The 16,784-nt window shown below is 40.4% G+C and overlaps 5 protein-coding genes and 1 long non-coding RNA gene across 7 annotated transcripts; 4 read left to right on the top strand and 2 right to left on the bottom strand.

Moving 5' to 3' along the window:
* Positions 1-639: 639 nt before the first annotated feature.
* LOC106080972 (deoxyribodipyrimidine photo-lyase) lies at positions 640-2,745 on the top strand. Of its 2 annotated transcripts, none has more exons than XM_059370168.1 (3): positions 640-695; positions 1,001-2,421; positions 2,479-2,745. In XM_059370168.1, exons 1-3 carry the CDS (start codon positions 676-678, stop codon positions 2,634-2,636), a joined length of 1,599 nt encoding a protein of 532 aa, XP_059226151.1. In that variant the 5' UTR covers positions 640-675; the 3' UTR covers positions 2,637-2,745. The 2 variants fall into 2 exon arrangements, with proteins under 2 accessions (XP_059226151.1, XP_013098074.2); XM_013242620.2 differs by lacking the exon at positions 640-695 and adding an exon at positions 747-934.
* On the bottom strand, positions 2,722-4,469 carry LOC106080977 (proteasome subunit alpha type-6). Its single transcript, XM_013242627.2, has 4 exons — positions 4,257-4,469; positions 4,004-4,180; positions 3,270-3,425; positions 2,722-3,204 (listed from the first exon to the last, which is right to left on the bottom strand). Exons 1-4 carry the CDS (start codon positions 4,330-4,332, stop codon positions 2,879-2,881), a joined length of 735 nt encoding a protein of 244 aa, XP_013098081.1. The 5' UTR covers positions 4,333-4,469; the 3' UTR covers positions 2,722-2,878.
* Positions 4,470-9,634: 5,165 nt separating this feature from the next.
* Positions 9,635-10,985, top strand: LOC106080974 (hydroxysteroid dehydrogenase-like protein 2). The gene is made up of 3 exons (XM_013242623.2): positions 9,635-9,957; positions 10,032-10,245; positions 10,309-10,985. Exons 1-3 carry the CDS (start codon positions 9,780-9,782, stop codon positions 10,793-10,795), a joined length of 879 nt encoding a protein of 292 aa, XP_013098077.2. The 5' UTR covers positions 9,635-9,779; the 3' UTR covers positions 10,796-10,985.
* A 71-nt stretch (positions 10,986-11,056) lies between these two features.
* LOC106080975 (hydroxysteroid dehydrogenase-like protein 2) lies at positions 11,057-13,051 on the top strand. Its single transcript, XM_013242624.2, has 3 exons — positions 11,057-12,173; positions 12,243-12,456; positions 12,525-13,051. Exons 1-3 carry the CDS (start codon positions 11,996-11,998, stop codon positions 13,006-13,008), a joined length of 876 nt encoding a protein of 291 aa, XP_013098078.2. The 5' UTR covers positions 11,057-11,995; the 3' UTR covers positions 13,009-13,051.
* A 2,264-nt stretch (positions 13,052-15,315) lies between these two features.
* On the bottom strand, positions 15,316-15,994 carry LOC131997775 (uncharacterized). The gene is made up of 2 exons (XR_009398409.1): positions 15,908-15,994; positions 15,316-15,794 (listed from the first exon to the last, which is right to left on the bottom strand). It is a non-coding gene; the product is annotated as an uncharacterized LOC131997775 (long non-coding RNA).
* Positions 15,396-16,434, top strand: LOC106080976 (hydroxysteroid dehydrogenase-like protein 2). Its single transcript, XM_013242625.2, has 3 exons — positions 15,396-15,573; positions 15,639-15,852; positions 15,912-16,434. The coding sequence occupies exons 1-3, from the start codon at positions 15,396-15,398 to the stop codon at positions 16,384-16,386; spliced, it is 867 nt and encodes a 288-aa protein (XP_013098079.2). The 3' UTR covers positions 16,387-16,434.
* The last annotated feature ends 350 nt before the right edge of the window (positions 16,435-16,784 follow it).

Genomic DNA, 16,784 nt, shown 5'->3' with positions numbered 1-16,784 from the left:
TGGGGGGTCTGATGCCATGATCGTACAATCATCCGCATATGATACGATCTCTATGCCGTCTGAAGGCGGTGGAATGTAGAATAGGTAGAGGTTGATACCACCCCGCCCTGGGGAACTCCCTGTTTCACTCTACGGTGCTTTGACTTCTTATCCCTAAATCCCGCAAATGACTGTTGACCACACAAATAATTCGCGACCCATAGTTTCAGACCTGGCTGGAGGGACGTGTTGACGATGTTCTCAAATAGTTTGGCATGGGTGACCGTTTCGAATGCCTTCGATAGAACAGTCCTATCAAATGTCCTGGGAAAATGTGTGCGGTGATGGCATGCAAAGCAGTTGTTGTGCTATGCAGTCTTTATTTGCAGAGTTGAATTTTTCAACGCGACGTTTAAAATCGAAGCACAATGCGCTCATTCTTAAATTTTTCTTTTCATCCTGTTTTGGCGTTTATGGAAACTAAAGTTTTTTTAAGTTGCATACCACTCTTTAGCACAAATATATTTACCCCATCGAGTGAGTATCATGTTTTTTATACCATGCAAAAACCATATGGCAACTACAGTCATCCACCAATGCTGGCATTACTTTCTAAATTGTATTTTCAAATTGTGTGCTTTGCTAAAGTAATTTTTAATTGTTAATATATATTAAAATTAACATTTTATTCAGCGTATGCAGGTCATATCTCGTAGGTATAAAAAACTTCTAATATATGTCAAAGTTGATCATGGCCACAAATTTCAATATAATTTCAAAATATTTAAAATGCAACTCTGCAGCATTTTATTCAGCTAAACAAAACATCAAGCAAAAAGACACGAACATTTCTGTTCGATCGTGAATTTTTTAATTATTTTCTTAATTTGCACATGTTACAAAGTGTTAGATATAGCTGTAGCCAAGGAAACCTTATCACGAATCCTATCAAGAGGTTTATTTTTCATATACATATACAATATCCAATAGCAGTAACAATTTAATTTACTTGTTGTCCTAGATTATTTGCCATGAAACGAGCATCCAAATCAAAGGAAACTTCCGAGAGTTCCAAAAAATCTAAAAATGACTCACAAGAAGTTTCTTCAGATCCGGCATCGGCATCAAGTTTCTCTAAGACCACTTCGACGACAAGCAATTCTTTGTATTCCACATTTCAAGAAAACAGGATAAGCTGCGCTTTGGACATAAGCCAGTTTCAATTTAAAAAGAAACGTGTCCGCATTTTAAGCAATGTCAAGGAAGTGGACGACTGCCGTGGACCTATTGTCTATTGGATGTCACGCGATATGAGAGTACAAGATAATTGGGCTTTTTTGTATGCCCAACGCTTGGCTTTGAAATTGGAGCTGCCCTTGGTAGTGGTATTCTGTTTGGTTCCAAAGTTCTTGAATGCCACCATTAGGCATTATAAATTCTTGCTCGGTGGATTGGAGGAAGTGGCTGCTGAGTGTGAAAATTTGAAAATACCGTTTCAGTTATTAATGGGACCGGCTAAAGACCGCGTTCCCCAATTCGTTGAGAAAAATGGTGTGGCAGCAGTAGTTTGTGATTTTGCTCCTTTGCGTGTACCCATGCAATGGGTAGAGGACGTGAAAAATAACTTAGCTGATACTGTTCCATTAATTCAAGTAGATGCACATAATGTTGTGCCCGTCTGGGTTGCTTCCGACAAACAGGAGTATGGTGCCCGAACCATACGCAATAAAATCAACACAAAATTGGGTGAATTTCTAACTGAATTCCCACCTGTGGTTGAACACAAGTATAAACTAAAGAAGAATTTAGACTCGGTTGATTGGAAAAAAGCTTACAACTCCTTAGAGTGTGATATGTCAGTTGATGCTGTTCCAGGTGTGAATCCTGGTTACAAAGCTGCTTGTGCCCAATTGGAAAACTTTTGCAGGCGCATCAGATTGTTTGGAGAGAAGCGTAATGATCCCACAGTAAATGCCCTCTCTGGATTATCGCCATGGTTTCATTTTGGCCAAATATCTGTTCAAAGATGTGTACTTGCTGTGCGAGAGTACAAAGGCAAACATAAGGAATCCGTTGAGGCTTTTTGTGAGGAGGCTATAGTTCGTCGTGAGTTGGCCGACAATTTTTGTTACTTTAATAAGAACTACGACAATCTCAAGGGGTTGCATGAATGGGCCGCAAAAACTCTCAATGATCATCGTAAGGATAAACGTACACCCTGCTACAGTTTGGAGGAATTTGAAACCTGTCATACCCATGATGACTTTTGGAATAGCGCCCAAATACAGCTGGCTAAAGAGGGAAAAATGCATGGATTTTTACGCATGTATTGGGCTAAAAAAATCTTAGAGTGGTCAGAATCTCCAGAAAAGGCATTGGAAATAGCCATATTACTTAATGACAAATACAGTTTGGATGGCAGAGATCCTAATGGTTATGTTGGTAATTATTTACAATTGAGAAAGTAAAAAGAAAGTTTGTGAAGGTTATCTTTTTTAGGATGCATGTGGTCTATCGGTGGCATACATGATCAAGGATGGGCTGAGCGCCCCATATTTGGCAAAATTCGTTACATGAACTACCAAGGTTGTAAACGTAAGTTTGATGTCAAGGCCTTTGTGGCACGTTACGGAGGAAAAGTTTACAACAAAAAATAACTTAAAGAATCTATACTGGCTACCTGGTTACCTTCATATTTTTTTATTTTTTTTTATAAAAACATCATTTAATATCAACACAGTATTTTAATAAAAAGAAAAGCAAACATTTTTTTGTTTTATTCCAGTTTCCATTACAGTTTGTTTTACAAATTTAAATATAGCTTATCTTAAGATGACAGCTTCTCACTATAGCTACATTTCGAATGCAGCAAAACTAGTCATACCGCCTCCACCGAAATTTAATCCTTTTCAGCTATCTTAGTTAGGTGATCTTCAATCTCTTTTTCATTTAATACCGTGAATTCTGGACGATCTTTGCTAACAATACCAATTTCTATGCCATTGGGTTTAAAATCAACTGCCAAAACATTGGATAAGCAAGTAATTGCCATTTGTATGGTTTTCTCTTCATTCAAATTGGGTTTGTATTTCTTTTCCAAATAGCTATTGGCTTCCAGTTGTTTAACACCCACAGAGATGGCTCTGTATCCGCAGAAGTAACCGGCAGGATCTGTTTTGTAAACGCATGGTCCATTTTCATCATCGTACGCTATTAGAGTCATACCTGAAAAAAATTAACAAACATTTAAATAATGGTGCCAAGGGTGTGACACGAGTTATTTCACTTACTGCAACCTAATGGACGCATTTCAGCATTTTGGGTATACACTTGATTAATGTCAGCAATGCGGCGACATAAAACATCCACTGGCATGTCATAGCCATATTTGTAGCGCCAATTTGCAGCTTCGTAGCGGGCTTTCTGCACTTGGGAGCGGCTGTCGGCTACAAAGTAAATAAAATATGTAATTCTATAGAAAATAAGTTTTTGTAAATTGTTAAGACTTTAAACATCAGTGCGATAAAAAGGCATAGCCCCGGATAATAAAACATTACAAAAATATATTTGGGGGCTATCCCCTCAAAAATTCTTCTCTACGACTCTTGTGACTCCTTGAGAAGCCGTTTTTGCTCTGCTATAAAAGCCTCCCGCTTTTTGGTGGGCAAATTTTTATTTGCATACTGCATAGAAAGGATAGATTTAATTTTTCATTGGTTATTATCTACTTCTACAACTCTGGTTGCTGTCACCATATATACACTTGGAGGCCACCGTGGCGAGGTAAGCATCTTCGCCTACGATGCCGATCGTATGGATTCAACATAAAAAAAAATTTGCAACGGAGTATCCTCCCATGTCAAAGTTTCTCTAACAAGTGATGTCGCGCCGTATAACGAAAAAATATTCAATGTCGAATAGTTTTCTTTGTGAACTTTTCTATATCAACTGAGTTTGCTTCGGTAAAACTCTCGAGTAGTTTCTGCCCATAATAATAGGAATTCTAACTATTGTACCCACTTACCAATACGACCAGTCATAACGCATCCAATATTTTTGGTTATCCTAAACAGATGGGTGACTGTCGATGGATCTATTAATTTTTCTGTAACCTTTTTCTGGGTGGCGACCACTGCACAGTCGGCTCCCTTAATGGCAACCGAAGTAATACCTTCTTGATTAATCGATTTAAAGGCATATTCTGAAATCAAAAACAACTCATTAGCACAGGTCCGTAGCATTATTGCAGATGAGTTGCTAAAAATTGGGCAACTTACCGACTTGATAAAGTCTACCCTCTGGAGAGAAGATGGTAATATGTCTATCAAAACCTGCAGAGCTTCCACGAGACATTCTATTTTTTTTGTTTGGAAATGTTAAATTTGGACGATTTTATTCTCTTTTTTCAAATTGAAACTCGAAATGTACAAGTTTTCAATGCGGCTAAATGACCCAAACACTCGCAAACAAAATCAACCAGTCATGCAGCTGTCAAAAGCAAGTGATGCCAAGTTCGTAAACAAAGCTAACCAGTAAGCACAGAGGCTAGCACGATGATAAAATTACGAGGTATTGTCATTAGAACAACAAAAAATAACTACTCCAACGAAATTACCTTATTTGTCAAATGCCGTAAATGCAAATGTCAAAGTGGTTTCAGATATAAGCGTTGTTTTAAAGTCCGTTTACATTGGCCACTAAATCCGGATTTATGGCCTTTTCTATATTAAAATGCAAAATCCTGTCTTTTTTGCAGGTTTTACCATACAAAAATAAATCCCATTTTTGTAGGATTTGTTTTTAAATCTAAAATAAACCCGATTTCATGGCTGAATAATCGATAAAAGTACCAAAATATGCAACTGTTTTGAAGAATTGTATATGGTTGTGTGTTATAAGCACATTCATGTATACGCATGTACGGTTGTGTATGTGACTTAAATCCCCAAATACGCAGTGAGAACGGACAGGATTTGTTTTTTAATTAAGTTAAATCCAGATTTTAAAAATTTTAATGTAAACATGCTATTACAATCAATCCCATGGCAGCCGGTTGTACGTACCGGATTGACCCGATGGAATCTTCATCGGCAAGGGCTGCCGCCTCAGTGTACGTGTTCGTCTTTTTTCGTCATGGGAGAGGCACATCCCGGAGTGCCTTCTCCGTATGCTTTTGGTCCGTGCCGGGATTGAAAAGAACCCCGGACCCTGGTTCTGTTCCGTTTGCCAGAACCGCCTTCATCATCGGTCAGTGTCGGTGAGGTGTAACAGGTGCTTGGAGTGGGTACATTTCCGTTCTTGCTCTGGCCTAACTTCGCTACGGGAGTATAGTCATACTGGCTATGTCGCTAGGTGCTGTGCGAACTCAGCCAGCAGTGGGTCACAAGCGTCGCCGTCGTCGCCTTCGGCGTCCTCGTCGTCGGACTATGTGACCCCCCCGACCTCTCCCGTACGGCAATTTATGCAAAGACAGCACCCTAGCCCTACTATTGCCAGGCCAGTGTCGGGAAATGTATCGTTCCTGCAGTTAAACTGCAATGGACTGCGAGGCAAGATTGATGAGATTGTGGATTTTATGAGTCGGAAGAGCATATCGGTCGCAGCGATCCAGGAGACAAAGCTGACTAACACCTGCAGCTTGCACAGTTGTCACGGCTACAATGTGCTACGTAAGGATCGCTCAAGGAATGGAGGTGGGGGATTGGCCTTCGTTATACACCATTCCGTGCAGTATAGACCTATCTCGCCTGCGCTTGACGCTAGTGACCCATACATGGAATGTATGGGGGTAGCAGTCAAGTCTGGTACTGCCGAGATAGAGATATACAACGTGTATATACCGCCGGTTGGCAGCTGTGTCCCGATTAATGGCCAGGCCTACAGCCCCGACATAAGTGGGTTGCTATCTGGCCATAGTCGTCTGGTTCTGGGGGATTTCAATGCACATCACTCGTCATGGCATTCTCCCCTAGGCAACGACCAGCGTGGCATAGCTTTGGCAGAGCAGATAGATAGCTCCACGTTTTGCACGGTGAATGAGGATGCCCCCACTAGGATTACGAGGAGGTGCAGCAGCTCGCCAGACATCTCAATCGCATCCCCTGATCTCCTGAGTGACGTATCCTGGCAAGCCGTCATCTCTTTGGGGTCAGACCACCTCCCCATAATCCTCACCATCGACCGACCACCCGACTTCATAACCTCTGAGCGCCGAACGTTCATCAACTATAAGAAGGCCAATTGGACTGGCTTCAGAGAGTATACCAATCGCCGCTTCAATGAACTGCCACCCCCCTCTGATGTGCTTGTGGCCGAGAGGAAATTCCGAGACATCATCAACGCAGCAGCCGCTCGCTTTATTCCAGCCGGTCGAATACCGCAAGTGCGACCCAATTTCCCGGCGCAAGCAGTGGTACTCGCAGACGAGCGTGATGGGATTCGTGCTATGGACCCCGCTAACCCCAGAATCAGCGAGCTGAATCTGGAAATAAACAGGGTAGTCAACGAACATAAGCGGAATTTGTGGCTGGAACACTTGGAGCAATGTAACTTAGGCACCGGTGCAGGCAAATTGTGGGCCACTGTTAAGTCTCTCTCGAACCCCGGTAGACGGGACGACAGGACCTCAGTCACTTTTGGCGAGTTAACCGTGACTGATCCGAAGAGATGCGCCAGGTTGTTCAACCGTCAATTTATCGTGCATCCCGAGAGAGACAGGGCAAGGAGGAGAGCCATTCGCCGTATTCGTGGTCTCCGAGCCGATGAACAGCCATCACAATTTACCGTGGGCGAAGTTACGAATGTCATCCGTGGCGCCAAATCTTCCAAGGCGTTGGGCCCCGACGGAATCTCTACATTGATGCTGAAGAATCTGGATTTACCTGGAGTTGAGTACCTTACCACTGTCCTTAACCTGTCATTGAACACTCTTATAGTTCCCGATGTCTGGAAAATGGGCAGAGTGATCCCGCTACTGAAGCCTGGTAAAGACCCGAGTTTGGGGGAGTCGTACAGACCGATCTCCCTTCTCTCACCAGTGGCTAAGACGCTTGAGGCATTACTCCTCCCGAGCCTCGTAGGAGAATTTCCATTCGCCGAGCATCAACACGGATTTCGGAGACTGCACAGCACAACAACAGCTTTGCATGCCATCACCACACACATTTGCCGTGGCTTCAATCAACCCAGGCCATGTGATAGGACGGTCCTCGTGGCATTGGACCTATCGAAGGCATTCGACACGGTCAGCCATGCCAAATTATTTGAGGACATCGCCAACACGTCCCTCCAGCCAGGCCTTAAACGTTGGGTCGCGAATTATCTGTGTGGTCGCCAGTCATTTGTGGAATTTAGGGATAAGAAGTCAAAACACCGTAGAGTGAAACAGGGAGTTCCCCAAGGCGGGGTGATATCTCCGGCTCTGTTTAACCTCTACCTTTCCTCCATTCCACCTCCTCCAGACGGCATAGAGATCGTATCATATGCGGACGACTGTACGATCTTGGCATCAGGCCCCCCACCCATTGATGACATCTGCGATAGGTTGAACGTCTACCTCAACGAGCTTGCCTCATATTTCGCTGCAAGAAATCTGAAGATATCCGCCACCAAATCTTCAGCCACACTGTTCACTACAAATACGCGTGAGGTGAATTTCTGAGCTGACTGTGATGGTCGATGGAGAATTGATTCCGACCATCAAGTGTCCCAAAATACTTGGCGTCACATTTGACAGCTCCTACACTTTCTCCCCACATGCCACAGCAATCTGCAATAAAGTCAAAAGTAGAAACAAGGTCCTCAAGTCACTCGCTGGCAGCACTTGGGGTGCAGACAAAGAAACCTTGTTGACCACGTACAAAGCAATTGGCCGGTCTGTGGTAAGTTATGCAGCGCCAGTGTGGTCACGTCAGCTTTGTGACACGCAGTGGAATAATATTCAGATCTGTCAGAATGCCGCCCTCCGAACTGCGACGGGCTGCCTCCTTAGTTCTCATGTGGACCACCTCCACCAGGAGACAAAGATCCTACCAGTGCGAAGACATAACTACATGCTGTCTAAGCAATACCTTTTGGGCTGTTATCGCAGAAATCATCCAAATCATCATCTTGTGGATAGATACCCACCGCCCAGAAGCCTTAAGGTAGATCTACATGATCTAGAGCGTGAGGTCCAGCGCTACAAGAGAGAACCTCTAGATCAAGCGGCATATCAAGCGGGTCTGAACAACATTCATGCAGACACGGTAGCAGACGCGTTAACTGGCTACCGGGTGAATGTAGTCCTTGGAGTACGACCGCCACCCATTGCACCCGAAGAAATCGACCTCCCCCGGCAAACCAGAGTGATTCTGGCTCAATTACGTTCCGGCAGATGCAGCCGCCTCAATTCCCACAGAGCTAGGATTGATGCCGACGTGCAAGATGTATGTCCCGACTGTAACCAGGGACCGCACGATACACGTCACCTGTTTAACTGCCCGGCCAGACCCACTCGACTCAGACCCAGATCCCTGTGGACGCACCCCATCTTAGTCGCGGAGTTCCTGGGTCTTGACACTCAACAGAATCAAGCAGACGAAAGATAGTACACAATAAACTGCTACAACAACAACAACAATTTACCTTTAATCATTATAATTCTGTTTTATTGCTTATGCGTGGAATATAAGATCAAATAAAACATCGTTATAAGATCTTGAACAAAAAAATCACATCAGTGTTTACAAACAATACAAACATTTAGATTTATATCAAAATAAAAAAATAACAACAAAGAGAATGTGAAAAAAAATTCTGACATCTTAATACCGGCAAACCCGGCCGGCTGTTAAAAGCTGTTTGCATGAGACCGCCTTCTTAAATCCGTCTTGGGTTAACACCAAGGGTGGGTAGTTTCCAAGACATATTAACCCAGGTCGTGTACAGCAAACAGCTAAGTACAATTTTTCTTCGCCAATTGCACTATTTGTCGAGTTTTAATAACAACAAAAAATGGCGAAAACTAGTAACAAGCTCGAATTTAGAGTTGCACTAAATACTGCTCCCAGCTGTTCAATATATTGTTAGTTTTTATTAAATGCACCATGGTAACCTGGGCTGATTTAAAAATGTGGACTCACGCGAACAGCAGCCCGTTAGGTTTGACGGTATTAAGATAAAACCAACCAGACCACCGTAGCGCAGGGGTTAGCATGTCCGCCTATGACGCTGAATGCCTGGGTTCGAATCCTGGCGAGACCATCAGAAAAAAATTTCAGTGGCGGCTTTCCCCTCCTAATGCTGCAACATTTGTGAAGTAATATGCCATGTAAAACTTCTCCCAAACTGCGGTACGCCGTTCGGACTCTGCTATAAAAATGAGGCCATTTTCATTGAGCTTAAACTTGAATCGGACTGCACTCATTGATAGGTGAAAAGTTTGCCCCTGTTTCTTAGTGGAATGTTCATGGGCAAAATTCGCATTTGCAAGCTAAAACCATATGTGCAGAGAAAAAAGTTTTTTGGTATGGAAACAAAGACATGGTTACAGCCAAATTTCGTTCGTGAAACAAATAAAAATTTCAGCGACTATTCCGAAAGCAGAACAGAATACCAACCCTAGTATGAAAATGTTGCCGCAGCGACATCAGCCTTCATTTAAATGGACCGAACTTAATTAGTCTTATCAATTCTTGGACATTGTACGAACTCCTATTTTATCTAGGCATATAGATTAAAACTAGCCGTGACATTTGCTTGAAACATTCCAGCATAATCAGATTTATATTGTCCTAAGAATTAGGCTGTAAATAGAAACAATGCAAAATAACGGATCGCTGAGAGGGAAGACATTGTTCATAACTGGCGCCTCTAGAGGTATTGGTAAGGCCATAGCTTTGAAGGCTGCTCGGGATGGTGCTAACGTTGTTATAGCGGCCAAAACAAGTGATCCACATCCCAAGTTACCCGGAACCATATACACAGCCGCTGAAGAAAGTAAGAATTTTTGAATTATTGACATTAAACAAATAATGATATGCCTACCCATTAATAACTCCAAAACCCCTTAGTTGAAAAAGCTGGAGGCAAGGCTTTGGCATGTATTGTGGATGTACGCGATGAGAAACAAGTCAAGGCCGCTGTTAAGGCAGCTGTGGACAAATTCGGAGGTATAGACATTGTGGTAAATAATGCCAGTGCAATTTCTCTGACCTCCACTCTGGATACTGAAATGAAACGATATGACTTGATGCATCACATTAACACTCGAGGAACTTTCCTGGTGTAAGATCTTTTGTAAATGCTAGCCACTTCTGACATGTTTATTTTAATTATTCTCTTTAATAGTTCCAAAGAATGCCTTCCATACTTACTGAAAAGTAAACATGCTCATATTTTGAACATATCACCTCCCCTAAGTATGAAGCCAATATGGTTTGGCAGTCATGTAGCATATACCATGGCAAAATACGGCATGTCAATGTGTGTATTAGGAATGGCTGAAGAATTCAAGGACCGTAATATAGCAGTTAATGCTCTCTGGCCCCAAACTGCTATACAAACAGCTGCTATTGACATGCTAAGTGGATCAGAGGCAGCAAAATACTCGCGCAAAACCGATATTATGGCCGATGCGGCCTATGTTATACTGTCCCAGGCTCCCACAAAAGCCCCAACCGGCCAGTTCTATATTGATGAGAAAGTACTGCGTAATGCCGGCATTACGGATATGAAACAATATGCTGTGGATCCATCCCATGCTGATGAATTGCAATTGGATTTCTTTTTGGAGGATGTTGACGTATACCAGAAGCCATTGAAATCGAAAATCTAAACAGCGATTAAAAATATGACTGTTATTTAGGTACATGGATTGTAAAATATGAAAGGCTTCATGTTTAATTTATAAATATTTTTGTAAATGGTTTAAAGCTGGACAATATGCTGTTGAAATCACAAAATGATTTTGTAAATATTTTATACTGGAATGTGGCAATATATAAACACATATATACATTTTTTAAGACTTAAACTTTTTAATTTTATTAAGAAATAGTTGTTTAATAATATTTACAAGACAAGTCTGAGTGCATAGGTTAGCCTTGCATGTTTTAAATATGCTTGGCCGAATACTTGAAACCGCTGGTTATCCCTTAACAAATTTAAAGGTTTTTTACAAGCGCTGGTTATCTCTTTGTTAACTTGGGGAAATCTGTTATGTACTTGTTGTTTTAGCAGTATGTTGTACACTAAGGCGACAGCCCTTGCCGATCAAGGACTTGTTCATTCAATCCGGTACGTACGACCGCCTGGCATGGGATTGGGAATTTTTGTATATTTTAGTCATATTAAAATGATCCATAGACCACTTCGATATTGATATTCTCATTTATAGATTTTTCGTTGATAATTTTACCTACTGAAACCACTTCCATAAGATAACGCGGGTGTCTATAAACCTATCGATTATTTCCGCAAGAAAAGATTGAACATCGAATTTCGTGAAACAACTTGGTATGCATTCTATATTCACAGCAATCGGGTCTATGAACCGGAACAATATTGCTCACCAAAAAAAATTGCCAAGGATCTATATCCTCACATGCGAATATCTGGCTACAGAAGAAATGGCTGCCATCTTTGCTTTGTCTTGTAATGTCTTTACAGTAATGATTCTAACTTCTATTTTCTTTCTTTCTACACCGAATACCTAAAGCAGCAAATCAACAGAAAGCTTATCAATACACCAAAGAATATCTTTCCCTTCTCCGAAGACTTCTGTTATCGAATAGTGTTGCATTTATTTATATTTTGTATACTTTCTAAATCTTATCAATGAAACAACAATTGGACATTGAACATTGTAGATATTTCGTAAATCCAATCGCTGTATACCCCTCAATAGCACTGGCACATAAATAAAGATTAATAACTTTAATCAAAATCACTAGGAACATGGGAAATTTATTCAAGATTCATTGGCCTTTTATTCGCAAGGCAGGTGACATCATAGATAGGCACAGACATTGTAAAAATGCAAAACATCGGATCTTTGAGAGGGAAAACTCTATTCATAACCGGGGCATCTAGAGGCATTGGTAAGGCAATTGCTTTGAAGGCAGCCCGTGATGGAGCCAATGTTGTAGTTGCGGCCAAAACAAGTGATCCACATCCCAAATTGCCTGGAACCATTTACACCGCGGCAGAAGAAAGTAAGTTAGAATGAAAACTTTATGCTCAAAACTAAAATTAAAGCATAAAATAATTCCTTTCTTGGCTAGTTGAAAGAGCAGGAGGCAAAGCCTTGGCTTGCATAGTCGATGTTCGTGATGAGAAACAAGTCAGAGAGGCGGTTAAAGCTGCTGTTGACAAATTTGGAGGCATTGATATTGTGATTAATAATGCCAGTGCTATTTCACTGACCTCTACCATGGAGACAGATATGAAACGTTATGACCTCATGCATAACATCAATACCAGAGGAACATTCCTAGTGTAAGTCCTTTTGTGGAAACAAAACAATTTCATAAAACTAATAATTTTTCCTCTAATCTTTCCTTTAGCTCCAAGGAATGCCTTCCCTACTTGTTGAAAAGTAAACATGCTCACATTTTGAATATATCCCCTCCCTTGAGTATGAAACCAATTTGGTTTGGTGGTCATGTAGCCTACACCATGGCTAAATATGGCATGTCTATGTGCGTGCTGGGCATGGCTGAGGAGTTCAAGGATCGCCATATAGCTGTGAATGCTTTGTGGCCTCACACCACAATTCATACGGCCGCTATTGAAATGTTAAATGGTCCAGAAAGTGGAAAGTATGCTCGTAAAGTTGACATTATGGCTGATGCGGCTTATGCCATCATATCCCAAGCTCCCTCAAAATCTCCCACCGGTCATTTTCTTATCGATGAGAAAGTTTTGCGTAAAGCTGGCGTCACAGATTTCAAACAGTATGCTGTGGATCCATCCAATGCCGATAATTTACATTTGGATTTCTTTTTGGAAGATGAATTCGATGATGTCTCAACGAAATCAAAAATGTGAATAACAGGAAGATTGAAAGGAAATTTGTAGTTTTCCCACAAAAAAAAAAATAAATATAGAAAATTATTAACAAAATGTAGTAAAAAATGGTTAAATTAAAAGATGCCAAAAATTTCCAAATTTTGTTGCGTAAAAATTAAACGTTTTTAAATGCATTTTGTAAGAATTTTATTTTCATAGCTAATTTTTTTAATATTTATTTTTTAAACAGAATTTCGTCCCAATTTGTTTTTCTGGTTCTGATGCTAAGCCCATAATTCGGTATAGGCAGAAATTTTGGACTGAGTTACATGTGCAACATTTGAAGACGATCTAGGCTTTAGGATCGAGTTTGATGACTTATCATTGAGCTAAAACTTGAATCGCAGTCATTGATATGTGAGATCGCCTCTGTTTATTAATGTAATGGCCATGGCAAAAATTTAGCATTTTAGCAATTTTTGGGGAATTACATACAGGACGAAACAAGTAGGATTGTTCTCCAGGTTGCTCTTCTCGGTGGTACCGCAGGCATGGAACATTTTCGAACCTTAGCGCAGTATTTCTTCAGCTTAGATCTTTGATGTTCAGATTATGACTATGCAAGAAGGATTGGCAACTAAATCATAAGTAATTAGAAACGATTTACCTCATACGGTGACACAATGTCCGGCTAAGCGAAGACAAAGGTTCCTAAGTTTTCTAGAATTTGGCATGGGACTAAAAGAGCTAGTTTCAAATTGATATTTACAGAAAATAATAAAAATTTATAATAGTTTATAAAAAAAAATTTTAGAAATTAAATTTTTGAAAAAATTGGATTCTTAGAATGTTTTATGAAATTTAGCTTAAGTTGGAAGAGAATGACACCAAGATTTTTATCTTAGCATCTGCGTACGCCATCTTGTGACCCATTATGATTCCTCATGAACTCATTCTCTTCTCTCAGCAGTTAGACCGGCCTGGAAGACAGACTTCAACGCACTTCCTCGTACCACTTTGCCGCTTTGATGAAGGCCTTGTATTTAACTGGGTTAATGCCTCTGAGTTCAGCTAGTGCCAGCAAGAAAAAAGAACCAAGTATCCTATATCTATCCTCCATAGCGTCTATATCATGACACCAGCGGCAGATATCTCCATTTCAAATGCGTATTCGAGACAATTGTTTACTTAGCTTATTGTGTCCAGTTATTATCCCAACGACCGCACTTAAATGTGTCTTCTCCCTTGACAATAGAGCGTCTATGTTCTGCTTCCAACGTTCGTCCCACATCAGCTTTGTTTGCTCACAATGCTCACAACCTACGTTTGCATTCCAGCCATTCAACCAAGTTTCTTTGAAGCCCTCTTTGAGACCTTGAGACATAAAATATTTGCGATAGGGGAGGATCCATAACCGAAACAAGGGGGAGATTCACTCCAGACATAGCAAGTACATCGGCTTTCTCATTTCCCTCTATGTCATTGTGCCCCGGCACCCAGCATAGTATCAATGCATGGCATTCCTGTAGATGCATCAGTAACTCCCGAAAGCGGCCCAGGACCTTGGATCTCACACAAGTATTATTTAACACCTTCGATGTTACTTGACTATCGCTGAAAATATGAATTTCGGATCGCTCGATATTCATAGACAACACAAGTTCCGCTGCTACAGCCATCGCATACAACACTGCTTGAAAAATACTGCAATCATCCCTCATGCGCAAGGAAACATAGATATCGAGTTCGCTATAATCGGTACCACACTCTGTTCCATTTTCCATCTTAGATCCATCTGTAAAAATGTTAATCATTGAAAATCTAACCCGCCCTTTCTGCCACTCCGCCTGGGCAGGTAACTTTATCCGCAGTCCTTCATCCACCACGTTCATTTCCATCTGGAAGTCTGTCTGAGAGACCCGCGAGGTATTATCCAATATTCGCAAATGTCTCGCTGGTGATTTGTAATTTAAATTATCTTCAAAATTTTATATATTTTTATTTAATTTAATTTTGATTTCAATGAAAATGTTTACTTAAAATTGGTTTTTATTAAACATGTTTAGAATTTTAAAAAAAATTACTTTTTCAATATTTTAAGTATTTTTTTATTATTTAACTTTATTCAAGGAAAGTTTTCCTAATTTCGAATTCAATGAAATTTTCGCCAAAAATTGATTTTTTATTAAATTTTTGATGAGTTTCCCATTAAAATCCGACTTTGATCTTGTCTTTCCATATTTCTGATTATTCATAGTTTGGCACAGATCACAAAACAAGATACCTACATAGATACGAATAAACACTTGTACATGTGCATGCTTGTATGTAGTAGTTGCTGATTAGTTAATTTGGACTGTTTATCAAAAACCATTTATTTCTGCCTAATAACTCTCGACGTGAACAACATAAAAAATAGATTAACTATGCAAAACAACGGGTCATTAAAGGGCAAAACTCTTTTTATAACAGGTGCATCAAGAGGAATTGGCAAAGCTATAGCATTGAAAGCAGCACGTGATGGTGCAAATGTTGTCATTGCGGCCAAGACAAGTGATCCACATCCCAAGTTGCCAGGCACAATTTTTACCACCGCAGAAGAAGGTAAGCAACTTGGCCTATTGACATAATTGCTATCAAAAATTAAATAAATACAATTAATATTTAAGTTGAAAAGGCCGGAGGAAAAGCCTTGGCATGTATTGTGGATGTGCGTGACGAGAACCAAGTGAGGGCTGCAGTAAAGGCTGCTGTCGACAAATTTGGAGGCATAGATATTTTGGTAAACAACGCCAGTGCGATTTCTTTGACAACTACATTGGAAACTGAAATGAAGCGTTATGATTTAATGCATAATATTAATGGTAGAGGAGCGTTTCTTGTGTAAGTGCTTATGAAACGAATATTAACGAATAACTCCTAACTTTGTTATACATACACAGCTCCAAGGAATGTCTTCCCTATTTGCTAAAAAGTAATCATGCCCATATTTTGAATATTTCTCCTCCATTGAGCATGAAATCTTTTTGGTTTAGCCGTCATGTTGCTTACACCATAGCAAAGTATGGAATGTCTATGTGCGTACTAGGAATGGCGGAAGAATTCAAAGATCAAAATATAGCCATCAATGCATTGTGGCCACAGACTACGGTTCACACTGCTGCTGTTGATATGCTTTATGGGAGTGGGCAATTTGCTCGTACGGCGGATATAATGGCTGATGCAGCCTATGTTATATTGTCTCAAATACCGTCCACATGTCCAACAGGTCAGTTTCTTATTGATGAAAAGGTTTTGCGCAAATCTGGTGTTACCGATTTCACTTCGTATGCTGTGGATCCATCAAAGGCAAATCTCTTGCACCAAGGCTACTTTCTGGAGGAAAGCAATGAGTATCCAACAAGGTCAAAATTATAATGTGAAATACAAATAATAATTTTTTAATTAACAAATTATTTTATTTTTTAAAAATCAACTTTCCAATTATTTATGAAATTACGTGGTATAACGTTTGCCTAACGTAGCAAATGGCGTTAATTGTATTGTGCCATTCACAATAGAGATATTTCTGAAGAGAAGCTAGGGGCCGAATTACCACATATGTGAACGAGTAAAATCGTTCGAAATATCTCTATTGTGAATTATATATCTCTTTATATATCTCTTTACTGAATTTTTGAAATTTGCAAGGCAGATTTAATAAGGTGGTATCACGCGAGCAGCTGTTAACAGTCGGCCAGGTTTCACAGTATTAAAATGTCAGATTTTTGTTTGCATTCTCTTTGTTGTTAACTTGTTTCTCGCATATTCTCTGC

Source organism: Stomoxys calcitrans, chromosome 5, assembly GCF_963082655.1.
Source record: "Stomoxys calcitrans chromosome 5, idStoCalc2.1, whole genome shotgun sequence".
Classification (NCBI taxonomy): domain Eukaryota; kingdom Metazoa; phylum Arthropoda; class Insecta; order Diptera; family Muscidae; genus Stomoxys; species Stomoxys calcitrans.
Note: the sequence above shows the minus strand (reverse complement) of the source record. Positions and strands in the feature narration are given on the sequence as shown.